Source organism: Gobio gobio (genome assembly GCF_949357685.1).
Source record: "Gobio gobio genome assembly, chromosome: 2".
Lineage (NCBI taxonomy): Eukaryota > Metazoa > Chordata > Actinopteri > Cypriniformes > Gobionidae > Gobio > Gobio gobio.
Window position 1 is genome coordinate 7280480 of NC_137098.1, and position 16392 is coordinate 7296871.

General features: G+C 37.2%; 1 protein-coding gene across 1 annotated transcript; it reads left to right on the top strand.

The window, feature by feature from the left end:
• The first annotated feature begins 1010 nt into the window (after window positions 1-1010).
• On the top strand, window positions 1011-13819 carry bco1l (beta-carotene oxygenase 1, like). Its single transcript, XM_079801964.1, has 11 exons — window positions 1011-1252; window positions 2787-2915; window positions 3055-3184; window positions 3278-3425; window positions 3531-3678; window positions 6892-7112; window positions 7239-7505; window positions 9371-9476; window positions 9551-9645; window positions 9769-9880; window positions 13099-13819. Exons 1-11 carry the CDS (start codon window positions 1159-1161, stop codon window positions 13254-13256), a joined length of 1608 nt encoding a protein of 535 aa, XP_079658090.1. The 5' UTR covers window positions 1011-1158; the 3' UTR covers window positions 13257-13819.
• Window positions 13820-16392: the final 2573 nt, after the last annotated feature.

The following is a 16392-nucleotide window of genomic DNA, read 5'->3' on the forward strand; positions in this document are numbered from 1 at the left end:
ACGCATTCAGGAGGTCTGCAATACTTTTTCTCTTTGCTTTATCACTGTGGCGGTGTTGCCTTTCTTCTTAATTATGTCTTTTACCTCCTCGTATGCCTCCATGAGGATTTATGCCTCCAACGGGGAAAAGTACGCCGCTCTAGTTGCCATGGTGAATCAGTGAATCTGTGATCGGTGGCGGGTCTATTTGAGTGAGCCGTGAGCGCGCACCTATCCAAGATTGGTTTAACCTGGCTTGATGAATCCGTGTCTGCTCATCCTGGCTTGGTCTTTGTGCAACCAATTAAGCCTGGATGCACTTGTTTTGGCTTCATTGAGCTCAGCTCAGTCATTTATCCTGGATGTCTTAATTCTACTTTTGTGCAACGGGCCTCTGGCTGTGAAACAATCTGCCCCTTGGGGATAATAATGTTGACCAACTTAACCTTTCTTTTAGGAGACAATAACTTTATTTGACAATTACTATATTTATAAGTTTATATTCGAAAAAGCATAATAGGGCACTTTAATATCTCATGTAAATAATATTATAAAAAATCATAACCATAACCAACTGAAAAATAACATTGCTGGCACAAGGCTAAACCCTTATCAAAACTTTTTCTTTTAGACTGAGGTAAAAGTCTCATTGATATTTGAAGGCTTCTGGCAAGCTCAATTTATTAATTTTTTATTTATTTATCATACATTGGTAACACATTTTACCTTCATTAATGTCCCAAGGCGTTTATATAGTGGTTCACTATTCAGACAGGCAACTATCAAAGCCATCTATACATGGAATTCTTCCTGAATACTTTTAAATTAATTTGTTTATTATGAATATCAATAGATTTGCTTTACGATTAAATGTGTGAAATGCGAATAGACAAACTTAGATTAGTGAGTAGCTAAACATGTGTCAACTGTAGGCTATTCAATGTAATTTGTTCAATCTGTGAAACACGAATATAGATTAATCTGAAGCATAAAAGCAGTGGTAAAAAGGCTCCACTAACACCATGTTCAGCAGAGTAAAGCTTCCGTGAACTTGCCCTACTTTGCACTTCCGAACCTCTTCAGCTGTTATATAATGATTTAGAAACGCAACTACGCTCACGGAGTGTGTTGATGCCGTAGCCTATGTAGCATGTGTTATAAACGTGTGGCAGTACAGTTATGTCATTGAGAGCCCAGCTTCAGCTCAGCATGTTGTCTTTTTTCTGGAGAAACGGAGAGGAGACGCCGGAGCCGATTAAAGCAGATGTGTCAGGTAAAGTTTCTGCAGTGAACATTGTAAAGTAAGGAACACTGTTGTGACGAGCTGTAAACCAGATGTTGACTTTGCTGCAAGAGCAATGAAAACAGAGGGTTTTTTTTTTCAGACATTCCTGTGCGTGTTTTTAATAAACAGGAACAGGAATGCGACCTTCAGTAACGATTCGTCCGAGTCGTTCTTCTGTGGCGGATCTTTTTAGTGAATCGGTTGATCCGGTTTTGTTGTGAATATATATATATATATATATATATATATATATATATATATATATATATATATATATATATATATATATATATATATATATATATATATATATATATATATATATATATATATATAATAAAAAATTAAATATATTTAATATATATTAACGAATAAAAGTTTTTAAATAAGATGCAAATATATTAAAACCAACTATTTTTCCTATATATATATATATATATATATATATATATATATATATAATAAAAAATAAAATATATTTAATATATATTAACGAATAAAAGTTTTTAAATAAGATGCAAATATATTAAAACCAACTATTTTTCCTATATATATATATATATATATATATATATATATATATATATATATATATATATATATATATATATATATATATATATATATATATATATATATATATATATATATATATATATATATATATATATATATATATATGTGTGTTAGCCTTACTGTTATCTATAAGCTAGTGTGCTCCAAAACAATGACACAATTAATTTCACAATTCAAAACGTACAGTCTCTCACTTCTGCAATGGATTTTGATGACATCACTCTGCCAATCAAATGCTCTCTAGAATCTGAAGCCCCGCCCCCTACATTATAAATAGACGCTGAAACTGGGGCTAAAATCGGTCACTTGTTTACACATTTACTATTTTCTACATTGTGAATGGCACATAGTGCACTATATAGGGGATAGGGAATGATTCAGACGGTGTAAATATGCTTTCCAATGAGGCAATTGAAGTCTGGTTTCACGTTAGTGTCACGAACCGTCGCAGCTCCGTTCCAGAGACACGATAGACCGTTTTTTTTTGTTATCGAGTCGCCGCAGACCCATTTTAATTCTGCACAGAATGCTGTATTTTCAAGAGATATGGAGGAGATTAGGAGGAAACTGCTTTACAGCTCGTTCACTATAAAATAATGTCACTTTTAGAAACATACAATTATGTATAGGTGAAAACATTTTTTTAGAGTATTTCGTTTTTATTAGGTACAACTACAAAAAATTATTAGGTAAAATGTACATGAAAAATTGGACTGTCAGTGGCACTAGAGGGGTAGAGACATTGACTCACCCTAATCAACATACCAAATTTCACAGCTTGGACAAACAACCACATTACTTTGGACGATCGTCCACCTAAATATTGGAATTTTGCACCTTCTTGCGTTCCTGAATTGACAGACTTCTGATAGATTTGCTGAAAGCCGCATTACACTATAACCTCAACGGCCTGGTCAGGGTTCACACACTGAATTAATTTTTTTAGGCTCCATCCCACCATGGCTTCAGGGGACACTTTTACGCAATGGTCCTGGTCTGTTCTCAGTTGGTGACACTTCATACAAGCACTGGTTTGATGGAATGGCACTCCTTCACAGTTTCACCTTTAAAGATGGTAAGTTTGGTGGGCAAGATTTTTTTTTAATGACATTTTTGGAAAGTACTACGCTGAACATTGCTGCAAAAATCTGCATCTAGGAAAGTGTTTACAGAGTATTGGATGCACCATAAGCAATAAAAATGTCATTTTTCAGGGGATGTTTTTTACAGGAGTAAATTCTTGAAGAGTGAAACGTTCAACAAGAACACTGCTGCCAATAGGATCGTTGTGTCTGAATTCGGGACCATGGTGTACCCAGATCCCTGCAAGAATATATTCTCAAAGTAAAAAGATCATTCTTTCTGTACTTTTAAAATGTTGTGTTAAGAGTCCAATCAGAATGACCTGGATAATTGACCCTTCATATTGCTTTGTAGAGCCTTCAGTTACCTGATGAACGCCATTCCAGATTTCACAGACAATAATCTCATCAACATCATAAAATATGGAGAAGATTATTACGCATCATCAGAAGTGAACTACATTAACAAAATTGACCCACTGACACTCGACACGTTAGGAAGAGTGAGTCCAAATGTATTAATTATTTGTTTGTTTTCCCAACTGCATCTCAAGATCTTTTATTTTTTCAAGTCGCTGCTGATAAATGGTCTTTTATTGTCTTTTCAGACGAACTACAGAAACCATATCGCCATCAACTTGGCGACCGCACACCCTCACTATGATGATGAAGGGAACACATACAACATGGGCACTGCCATTATGAACTTTGGCAGACCAAAATATGTTATTTTCAAGGTGCCCGCCAATGCCTCAGGTAACCAGAGAAATATATACCATTCCTTAGACCATGCTCTCTCTTAAAGTCCCCCTGTAGTCAATCATTTTGTCCTTTAAAACTCATATTTGATCACCAAAATGACATATGTAAATGTTTTTTCATGTGAAAATAATTTCCTCATGCCTTAAAATAGTTTGAATGTAACTCTACACCCTTGCTTTATTTAGTATACCCCCATGAATATGCAAATTAGTGCATTTGCGCCCCCACTCACTCACATGAGCTCAGAAATCAGAAGTTACAGAAGTTACTGTAGTAAACACTGCACAATGGTATCGCTCTTTACAACGTAAAGTAATTAATATGATTAGCCTTTCGCTTGACTACATTATCAAACAGCTAATAATGTGTTACACAAACCATGTTCCCGTTCGCCATCTAAAAAATAAGCATCCTTATGCTGCGTTCACACCAAACGCGAATAGAGCGTCAAAATCGTGTCTATTGCATCTAGTTGGACGCTTGAACATTTTGAATCCATTCGCGCATTCAACACCACTCTGCCTCTTTTCATTTTCATTAAAAAAAAAATAAAAAAAATTAATAGCCAGGCAATGCATACCTTGATTATCTTGTATGTATACTGTATTTATAAAAAACGAAATATAAAACACAACCATGCCTCTTTTCGTTTACATTTAAAAACAAATATTAAACGCATTAATATGTGGTTCAGACAATAAGTGTGCATTTATATGATTATCACTGTAATAAAATTAAATATGACATAAAACACAACCCAGTCTCTTTTTGTTAAATGTCAGTTTATGTGTGATCAATAATAGCCATTATAAAAAATATAAGTAAAAGGTATAAGAAGCTATACAATAAATAAGCAATCAATTCAGTCAAACAAAGTGAGCGCTAGTTGGCTACAACGGTAAAGTTAAACAGCCTAAACAAATAAAGTTATGAAACTTCACTTTTCCCTCAGTCAATGTGATTTGGCAGGCAACAAATTATAGATTCATGAGACCAAAGATCGCCCGTTAGATCTACACAAGATGAATTATATCTCATGTGTAACCACTACAGAGACATCAGAGCCAGCGGCAAATGTCAGAAGGACTAGCCGAGGAAAGGCTACGAAAACGCAAGATAACATTTTCAAATAGGCGCTCTCTTTATAAATTAACCACAGATTTGAGCTTTAAACAACTACATTCTCGCCTGAAAAAGTCTTAAAACTACATTTTGTGACAGAATAGCAGTAGTATTTTTAAATTACGCTGGGTTTCTCATCCTCTATTGACTTGCCATTAGTTTATGACGTCACTTGACAACAGCAAGCAGGCTCCTGATTGGTTAACGTGGCACGAACAGACGCCAAAGTTCAGATTTTAAAATTCTGGCGTCAGACACGAATTCGCTTCAAACGCATTAATGCACAAAAAGTACCAAATAAATCACTCACGCGTAACACGCGTATCGCGCAAGACGCACAATTCGTGCGTAGGAAATGAAGGGAAATATGAAAACAATCTATATATCAGTCACATAGCCCGTGAAGCAACAATGGCAGCCCCCTACGGATGCAGTGTTTATGAAACAAATATACAAATAACGTAAAATAAAAGGTATAACAGCTTTTCTTGCCGTCTGCGCTGTTTTTCTCCTTCGTTTCCCTCAAATAAGCAAGGAGTAAGCACCTTTGGCGATAGAAATGATTGTAAATGAGCATACACCCCGTACGGTCCGCCATGCTTTGTTTACATCTAACTACCACACAATTCCTTGCGCTCAGGCAGTTTGGCGTGACTTTGCCTGGAACACTACAAAGTCGTGAGTCGTGGTTTGAAGTTGTAATTTACGGGCTCAAAAACCTGCCTGGAACGCAGCATAATTAACAGCCAAGGAAACTAACTAGGAAACACAGGAAAACTCAGGTAGATGGGAACCGGGAAAACTGAACTGTATTCATTGAAAACAATCTGAAATATTTTTTCTACTATTTTTTTAATTTATATAGAAACAAATGGTGCATAATTTAGAGGTAAATATGGTCTAGTAACATGAAATCCACTTATAATACAAAATATTAAAGAACAAAATGAAGTACATTCATTTCATTAAAGCAGCACTAGGTAGTTTTTGCTCTCGGGGTCCCCCTACATTTGGGAAACAGTATTGTCCTCTACTACTGTCGTAAACTGTCATCCTACATCAGGGGATGCATCGCACGTGCATTTATTGACATGACAACTATGATAGCCCTGAACACTTCTGGAGGAGTTCACATGCTGGTGTTCTGCTTGCGTCGCGTGTGAAATGTCTTCATCCCAGGTACAGTGGCATATGTTTCAGCATGTCATATGAATATAATTTCATGGGTTTTATTTTTTTCAAGCACCAAATGATTGCGATGCTCACGTTTACAAGCCAGCGTCATTATAGTAGCCAAGTCTATTGGTTACCGTTTTACAGAATCTATATGATACTTCAATTCAATGTTTGAGTGGTCGATAATAACCATATATCGTCAATATTATAATATAAAGCTATCCTAGATGAATCTGCAAATTTGAAAAATCGATTTGCATTATAGCTTGAGGCAAGACAAATAAACAAATATCACAGACATGTTAGGTATCCTAAAATATGATTTTGTACGTCTTATGTATTTACTTGCAAGAATGTAGCCCCTCCTCCTTCAGCTCACGCCAACGAGCAAACGCTGCCCAATGTTGATCCTCGTCCTGCCTTTAATCCGATCACTTTCTCGTTTCTTCTTTTTGCTTTCCTCCAACAAAACCTCTGCTTTCTTATTTTTCTGTGCTGCTTCGGCGATGACTATAACATTCGGCAAACAAACGATAGTTTGGTTCGCACGTCCGAATTTAAGGAAGTGGGGGTGGTGGTGGAAGTGACGTATATGCCGTAAAGCAGTCGAATTTTGTAGTTCTTTTTGTTCTCGGGTTACTCCCTGAAACCCGAAGTTTAAAAGTACGATTAAAAATGATACAGACCCCGTCAGGCTATGGCAGACGTGTCATTCAACCTATTGTAAGTCGATGTATCATCACAAGAGGTTTGAAAATATATTATAAAGGTTGAAAAGTTACCTGGTGCTGCTTTAAAACTTTTTGTATTTGGCCTGTTTCAACAGCCAAGGATCGCAAGTGTCATTGATCGCATCATGGCCATATTTCAGAAAGAACACCTGCACAATGTATGTAATTCTTATTGCAGATAAAGGGAAGAACAAGCCAGCCCTCAGGAAGTTGGAACAAATTTGCACCATTCCTTTCCGCTCCTCCTTGTACCCAAGCTACTTCCACAGCTTTGGCATGACGGAGAACTACATTATCTTTGTGGAGCAGGCCTTCAAGCTGGATATCCTCAAACTGGCCACAGCTTACTTCAGAGATGTCAACTGGGGCAGTTGCCTGAAATTCGACAAAGATGACATTGTGAGCAAAACTTATTCTGCTTTGGGTTGTTTTGTTTGTTGCTAAAATAGTACTTTATCCATTCATTAAATGCTTCAATAACTGTCCAAAATAGTCTAACAACTGTTGTTTTTTATCACCACATAGACACTGATCCATCTGGTCAATAGGAAGACTGGGAAAACTGTGCGCACGAAGTACTACGCAGACCCATTTGTTGTCTTCCATCACATCAATGCTTATGAGGAAGATGGACATGTCGTCTCTGACTTGATTACATACCAGGACAGCAATCTGTACGATATGTTCTATATACAAAACATGAAGCAAGATGTCACAAACTTTATAGAGAACAACAAGGACTTCTCTCGACCAACATGCCAGCGGTTTGTCCTTCCGCTCAACATAGACAAGGTAAAGCAGGAAATATGAAGTATTTTTTCTGTATATTATGAATTGTATCAAAAACACTGAATGGAATCAAACTCAATTGTGACCAAATTTTAGATTCCATATGCACTTAGATTTGATCAAAGTCCCTTGGATAGTTCACCCAAAAATGAAAGTTTTGTCATCATTTACTCACCCTCAAGTTGTTCCAAACCTGTATGAGTTTCTTTCTTCTGTTGAACACAAAAGATGATATTTTGAAGAATGTTGGGTACCAGAGAGTTGACGGTAGCCATTGACTTCCATAGTAGGAAAAAAATTACAATGGATACCGTCAACTCTCTGGTACCCAACATTATTCAAAGTATCATCTTTTGTGTTCAACAGAAGAAAGAAACTCATACAGATTTGGAACAACTTGTATATCTTCATTTCACTCTGCGGCCATCTTTGAAATGCCTCTCGGGCACCTATTTCAGTCATGCAAATAAAGCTGCCATCTCTTTGAATGGGGAAACATCAAATTCTCCATAGCTGTTCACCAAGCTTACAATTAAATTTCATATTTCTGTATCAAAAATGTTGTTTCTAAATGCTCAAATCATGACGAAAAACTGCATTTTTCAGACTGGACCAGCCAATGCATATGTACAGTCATAAGTGTACATACAGTCTCAACACTATATAACACTAATAATTGCCTGCATCATAGCATTGATGTAAATCACTAATTTCTGTTATTGGATGACCTAAAAGCGCAACACGCGAAACATAATCAACATCTACTATAGCGGAGAAAAAAGAAAGAAAAATAATAGCCGCCAGCAGCTGAATTTCAGGGCTGAGATCCGTCGAGTTTGTCTTGACAAAGTCGGATCAACAAGATCTAAAAGCTGCTGAATTTGCTGCCATGGCAGGCAACATTTATTTTGAATTGCAGCTTCTGGCTTGGTAGCCATGGGACTAAAGTTTTCACGGAATAAATAGTGCACACACACTAAATGGATCCGCGGACAGCACCGTCTTTGATTTAACACAACTATTCGCTGCATCGTAGCCATAGTTTGACCAAACTCCCCTCCACAATCATTCCCATTAAATAGACTCCATAATGGTTTGCCAGCTGATGTATCTTTGGATAATATGATTAAAAAGCTAACAAACATCAGTGGAATGACAATTGTATTTTTTGCATGAAAACACTTCAATTAGAAGAATTATATTCTATATACTTGTGTCACACTTGCTATATGAACACACACAAATTTTTTTTACACATGATTAGAAAAAACGAAATGGTCATAAAAAATAGTCAACTGGCAATATCTACAGTATATGTAAAGTATTTTTAGGTGACAAAAAACGTGCTGAAGATAACGTTTGCTCTTTGTTTTCTTTTTTTATGCACAGTCACAATTTTGTTAGAGATTTTATAGATTTTTTGTTAGATATTCAGTAAAATATTTTTCAGTGGACCTTGAACTTTGAGTTTGTTTGGTGTGCGGATTCTTCTTTTTGTTTTTCATTAAGAAATAGTCACACTTGTGATCGTCACGGTCAAAAATGACTAGCATAGGACATTAAGGGAAATATGAAAAAATACACAGAAATTTTTTGGGGTACAATCTACAAATCAGCCACGATTAACTAAATATATACCCAAATGCAAAACCTAATAATAGTAAGTAATTATGTCTGAATATACTTGTATAAGCAGCTAATGAATTCACAGCAATATATTTGGAGCCGCAGCTTCTAAAGGCTTAGACTGAGGCCATTTTGCACGCTGCACAGTCTCCCATTCATAGTGCACCGTCTTTGCGTATCTAAAGTCTTTGATTTGATTTAATTTGTCATAAGACAACATACCTTTTCTCTCATGATATCAGGAAACTCCACCAGGCACCAACTTGGTCAAGCTGCAGGACACAACAGCCACAGCAGTGCTGCAGCAGGACGGCTCACTCTACTGCACCCCTGACACTATTTTTGAGGGTGAGTTCTAAATTCAGAGCTTGATCGTTTCTTTTTTTCTCTCATGTTAACCTATGTTACTTGTATGATCACAGGTTTAGAATTACCTGGTATCAACTACAAATTCAACTGCAAGAAGTACAGGTACTTCTTTGGCACCAGGGTGGATTGGTCACCCTATCCAAGCAAGGTAAATATTTCTAGCATTCTGGACATTTGCATTTATTTGAACCTTGTTTTCCAGTTATAAGACCACATTGACATTTTCTGCAAAAAATTCAATAATTTAGCAAGAGTGTCTCTTGTTGTATAGATCGCAAAAGTGGACATTGTTACCAGGACACATAAAGTGTGGATAGAGGAGGAATGTTACCCATCCGAGCCAGTGTTTGTGGCATCTCCAGGTGCTGTTGAAGAAGATGATGGTGAGTATTTTATGAAAATATTGGACATTTTTTCAAAATCTAAATAATGCAGGCTGAAAGAATAAAAGATTTAAAAACAATTATCTACTTCAGTCATGAAACTCTAGATGCCGCAGGTCACATGCATTCTGCAAACAATCATATCATCACCACATGGCAAAAGTTGATTCTGTAACCAATAATAATTCTTGCTCAACATTTCTAATGGTCTGGTTCAGTGTTTGCTGTAGAGTAGTAATCAGAGTTCCTTTGAACCCCTCCACCTCCCCCAGCTCCACCTACCTATGGGATTGATGTATGTCTATTTATGCAGCAGCAGCATATCTTACATGCTCACAACAGCATGTCTGTGTATCTATTGGCAGTAGTAAGTCCATACTTAATCTGTAGCAGCATAGCAGATTTAGTCTACCAAGACCAAATACATGCTTAAACTCTTCAGAGTGTTCTCATGACGAAACTCTATTGAGATCAATTGCAATTGTTGATTCTTCTGTGTTAAAATTGTGTGGCACATGAAGATGAGTGTCACAAACTGCTCAGAGGTTGAAGATCAAAATACAGCTTTATTGGGACAATCTAGAATCATAATTCATATAGCAGGCCAAAACCATAGAGCGAACAATCCAAACGTACAATAGAGTTCAAAAACACAGGCAAACAAGGATATCCAGGAAAATGGGCAGAATGGAAGGATAGGATAGGGGCACAAAGGGAAGGGAAGAACACAGGCACTCAGGGAATGGAATGGAAGGGAAGAGTAGGATACAGGCACTCAGGGAAGGGAATGGAAGGGAAGAGTAGGATACAGGCACTCAGGGAAGGGAATGGAAGGGAAGAGTAGGATACAGGCACTCAGGGAAGGGAATGGAAGGGAAGAGTAGGATACAGGCACTCAGGGAAGGGAAGGATAGGCTAGTAGAGGATACAGGCACTCAGGGAAGGGAAGGGAAGGGAAGAATACAGGCACTCAGGGAAGGGAATGGGGGTGAAGGATAGGATACAGGAACTCAGGGAAGGGAAGAATAGAATAAGATAGGGTACAGGCACTCGAGGAAGGGAAGGATAGGATAGGATAGGATAGGATATGGGCACAAAGGGAAGGGAAGGAAAGGGAAGGGAAGAATACAGGCACTCAGGGAAGGGAGTTGAAGGGAAGGATATGATAGAATAGGGTAGGGTAGGATAGGAGACAGGCACTCAGGAAAGGGAAGGATAGGATAGGATACATGCACTCAGGGAAGGGAATGGAATGATAGGATAGAATAGGGTAGGGTAGGATAGGAGACAGGCCCTCAGGAAAGGAAAGGATAGGATAGGATACATGCACTCAGAGAAGGGAAGGATAGGAGACAGGCACCCAGGGAAGGGAAGGGAAGAGAAGAATACAGGCACTCAGGGAAGGGAATGGGAGGATAGGATACAGGCACTCAGGGAAGGAAAGGGAAGATACAGGCACTTAGGGAAGGGAGTTGAAGGGAAGGATAGGATACAGACACTCAGGGAAGGGAATGGAAGGGAATGATAAGATACAGGCACTTAGGGAAGGGAGTTGAAGGGAAGGATAGGATACAGACACTCAGGGAAGGGAATGATAAGATACAGGCACTCAGAGAAGGGAAGGAAAGGGAAGGATAGGATACAGGCACTCAGAGAAGGGAAGGAAAGGGAAGATACAGGCACTCAGGGAAGGGAGTTGAAGGGAAGGATAGGATACAGGTACTCAGGGAAGGGAATGGAATGGAATGATAGGATAGGATAGGATAGGATAGGATAGGATAGGATAGGATAGGATAGGATAGGATAGGATAGGATAGGATAGGATAGGATACAGGCACTCAGGGAAGGATAGGATAGGATACAGACACTCAGGGATGGAAAGGGAAGGGAAGGGAAGGGAAGGGAAGGGAAGGGAAGGGAAGGGAAGGGAAGGGAAGGGAAGGGAAGGGAAGGGAAGGGAAGGGAAGGGAAGGGAAGGGAAGGGAAGGGAAGGGAAGGGAAGGGAAGGGAAGGGAAGGGAAGGGAAGGGAAGAATACAGGCACTCAGGGAAGGGAAGGATAGGATACAGACACTCAGAGAAGGGAAGGAAAGGGAAGATACAGGCACTCAGGGAAGGGAGTTGAAGGGAAGGATAGGATACAGGTACTCAGGGAAAGGAAGGGAATGGAATGATAGGATAGGATAGGATAGGATACAGGCACTCATGGAAAAGAAGGGAATGGAATGGAATGGAATGATAGGATAGGATAGGATAGGATACAGGCACTCATGGAAAAGAAGGGAATGGAATGGAATGATAGGATAGGATAGGATTGGATAGGATAGGATACAGACACTCAGAGAAGGGAAGGAAAGGGAAGATACAGGCACTCAGGGAAGGGAGTTGAAGGGAAGGATAGGATACAGGTACTCAGGGAAAGGAAGGGAATGGAATGATAGGATAGGATAGGATAGGATAGGATAGGATAGGATAGGATAGGATAGGATAGGATAGGATACAGGCACTCATGGAAAAGAAGGGAATGGAATGGAATGATAGGATAGGATAGGATAGGATAGGATAGGATAGGATAGGATAGGATAGGATAGGATAGGATAGGATAGGATAGGATAGGATAGGATAGGATAGGATAGGATAGGATAGGATAGGATAGGATAGGATTGGATAGGATAGGATAGGATACAGACACTCAGGGAAGGATAGGATAGGATACAGACACTCAGGGAAGGGAAGGGAAGGGAAGGGAAGGGAAGGGAAGGGAAGGGAAGGGAAGGGAAGGGAAGGGAAGGGAAGGGAAGGGAAGGGAAGGGAAGGGAAGGGAAGGGAAGGGAAGGGAAGGGAAGGGAAGGGAAGGGAAGGGAAGGGAAGGGAAGGGAAGGGAAGGGAAGGGAAGGGAAGGGAAGGGAAGAATACAGGCACTCAGGGAAGGGAATGGAAGGGAAGGATAGGATACAGGCACTCAGGGAAGGGAAGGAAAGGGAAGATACAGGCACTCTGAATAGCAGTGTATCACAAAACAAGAACTATGATAAGAAGGAAAACACAGGATTTAGGCAGACTTTAACAAGGGTAATCACACTCAGCTGAACAAAATCACACAATCATGAGAACAGACAATGGGTACTGGGAAATAAAGATTAGGCACTATAGAACAAAGATTTTGTAATAATGCTGTCTTGACAAAACATACAGTAAGTGATTTTTCTTAATTTTCAGGTATTATCCTGTCCTCTGTGGTTTCATTCAATCCCCAAAAGCCACCTTTCCTAGTGGTCCTGGATGCTAAGTCATTTAAAGAGATCGCCCGCGCTACCATTGATGCTGCTATTCATATGGACCTGCATGGGCTTTTCATCCATGAGAAGTCTACCTAAAATGGACATCAATGTTATGCACCAACCCATTTATTTGAGAGTGTAGGATTTAAAGGATAATTAGTTTATTTTTGTAAATATATATATTGAAAATATAAGAAGAGAAACATGATATAAAAAGAGAAATCGGTATATTATTACATAATTGAACATTCTTTCATTATTGTGAATTGTATTATATTTTTACAGACATTCTGTAAAACAGGCTATTGTTACATTGTAACATGATTATATAAAATTGTTTGTGACAATTGAGTGGATCTTAAATTGTAAATCCTGTAATTTATTATTCCTTATCTAACCAATTAATAAACCTGGAACTGTATACTATGAATAATAGAGCTAATATGTTTCAATGTCCCAATTTCTCACATTTACTGCAGATGCTACATTGAAATTGGCTCTCTGTAATATGTTTTTTTTTTTTCAAAAACATAATTTCAAAAGTGTTTTATGTTAAAATAATAATGGAAACCTAAAGTTTTAATTATAGAACGGATGCAGTAAATTAATGTTTTTAAATATATATTGTACAATAAAATCACATATTGTGGAATTTGTACAACCTCAAGTGGTCTTTACAGAACAAGCATAATACACAATATTTCACATCCAGGCTCTTTAAACTGTCAGAAAACATGTAGAAAGCCTATATTTTTTTATCTGTTACTTGTTTCTAAAGACAACACTGCCATCAAGTGTCCAATCATGAGTGTGTTTAGAGTTGATTATGGCATCAAAATGCAAGACTTTATAAATCTACTGTATATGTGGAGGTACATCCATACTTTCTTGTTTGTGCTTTTCGTAATACAATAGATTAACATTCATCCTTCAGCTTTATCAAATTCCTGGAATCTCCTTTATGTTTTAACATCTGTGACATCTTATCCAGAGAATAAAGAGAAGGCAATTACTTCAGATGCTGATTATACAATGACTTTGGACTAATGTTGAGTGTAAAGTTCAGAAAGAGCAATGTACAGTTTGGATAACTATAATTATATTAGTTTATTTCTAATCACAAATCTGATCGGCCAATGGCGTATTTCAATCTCATATGTGTAGTAGTTGCCAGGCCCTCACTGTGTGGTTAAGTCATGCAGGTTATTTCTTGGATGTGAGTGTAGAGTTTTTTTTTAAAGTCTCATTAGGTAAACATATAGCAGCACATCTTTCCTCAGCAAGCCACATGATTTGAGACATTATTCATATCACAAGTTTTTCATGTCACCAAACTGTAAATGGGTCCATGGGGGGTTGTTCAAGTACTTAGTGTAGGTTTACTAAACATAAATATTTATTGTGTAATGCAAGCTGTGATATATGGTGTGGATAATTTTATGAATAATAAAAAAAGATGAGGTTGTACAGTTCATACTCTGTTTTGGTCTTCTCGAAAGCACTATCTTATCTTTTAACAAGAAGTTTCCTTAGACTTTATCATGCAAATATGATAAAGTCTTTGGCAGTAAATGTGTTTCTTGTGCTCATAACAAAAGGCAGCTTGCATGCATAAGTTTTTAGACAAATGTAATGTCCGCACACTGATATTACTAATGTATTTATTGCAATGTTTCAACCGTTCAACGGTCTTTGTCAGGCACAAACTTAGTGAACTAAGGTACAATTCTTTATAACTCTTTTATTTAAAAAATAAAACAAATACAAAAAAGATAATACGAAAGTTAAAGTACAATACAGAAGTCTTAAATTTAAATAAAATACAAGTAAATGACAAAATAATTACACATAAATATAAAAGATATTGAAAACAGATTTTATTTATTTTATGTGATTTTTAAAAATATTATAAATTGTATTATTGATCCCCCTCCCCCACTCCCTCTTGTGAGATAGTTGTACACGTGATTGGGCGTGCACTGATCACCTGTTGTCTATGTAGAGTTGTACCTTAGTTCACTAAGACCTGACGGTCAAAACGTTGCAATAAATTGGAGCAGTTATATCAGTGTCCGGACATGACATTTGTTTTTTGCTTCAGTTGTCTCCTTTGTCCTGCACCTGAACTAAAAAAAAATATTCTAGCTGTTTGCTCAGTTTATTTAAATAAAATAAGCTGAAACAACACAAATCTTTAGTTTTTTACTTAATTGCCATTTTACTCAATTGTATTACGTTAAATTAAATTAAATTTGTAAAATGTTAAGTTAACCTAAACCAATTTTGGTTGGGACTACATTAATCATTTCTGTTGCGCTGACTGAACTGGGCAGTGCATTTCTAGTTCCCAGCATGCTTTGCATAGGGATGGATCAGGAGATTAAATGTTGAAATTAAGTGCTTTTTAATGTATTTTTTAGTAAAGGGAAAGACATGTTAAAGTTTGATGTTATATTTGACAGTTATTTTTGACATTTAAAAGTTGTGTTATGTTCTGTCGATTGGGTTACCATTATCGTGAAGTGTAGACCTTGTGGTTAGGTTATGCTGTTCTCAATGACCTGTAACCGTGCTAATGCCAGTGATAAGAAATATTTTACTTGATCATTACTTGAATGCTACAAATGTTACAATTAGCATGTGAACAAGTGTGGTGTGGACTATTACTCTAAAGAAAATAAATTAGTTTGACACAGTTCCCACAGTTTAAATATGTTCATCAGTTCTACCTCTCTTTATCGTACTTTATCTAGTTGGAATGACATGGATTTTTTAGTAGTCTTAACTAAATGAATTTAAATTCATACAACAAATCTTTTCAAACCAATTTGAATTTGTTGGAAACACGTAATTGAATTTTGTGGAAAGTTTTCCTTAATTTAATTAAGTTCGTTCAACAGCTTGTTGTTGTTTTTTTGAGTGTGAGCCCTGTTTGGGTTTGAGGATTGTGCACACCTTTTTTGTAATTTTGACTTTTATGCATTAGTTTTTACCATAATTATTGGAATGGAAGGATGTTTCACAACACACCATTATTCAAAAAGCCTTAGTTCCACAACAGTTTTGCTAATGTTCCCTTTAAGTTATGAACAGGTTTTAAAAAAGGGTTTTCTTTTCTTTAAACGTTATGGGAATGTTACTTTTGAAGGTTCTCTTAACGTTCTGAAACAAGTTGTAATATTTAAAAAAATGTTAAACGAATGTCCAACTAAAACACCGTAGAAAAAATCTG

Excerpts from the sequence above, each read along its gene's own strand:
- bco1l (XM_079801964.1), top strand. The coding sequence starts at position 1,159 with ATGTCATTGAGAGCCCAGCTTCAGCTCAGCATGTTGTCTTTTTTCTGG. Across the intron at positions 3,426-3,530 it reads CACTCGACACGTTAGGAAGA|ACGAACTACAGAAACCATAT; the intron begins GTGAGTCCAAAT and ends TTGTCTTTTCAG. Across the intron at positions 9,477-9,550 it reads CCCTGACACTATTTTTGAGG|GTTTAGAATTACCTGGTATC; the intron begins GTGAGTTCTAAA and ends GTATGATCACAG.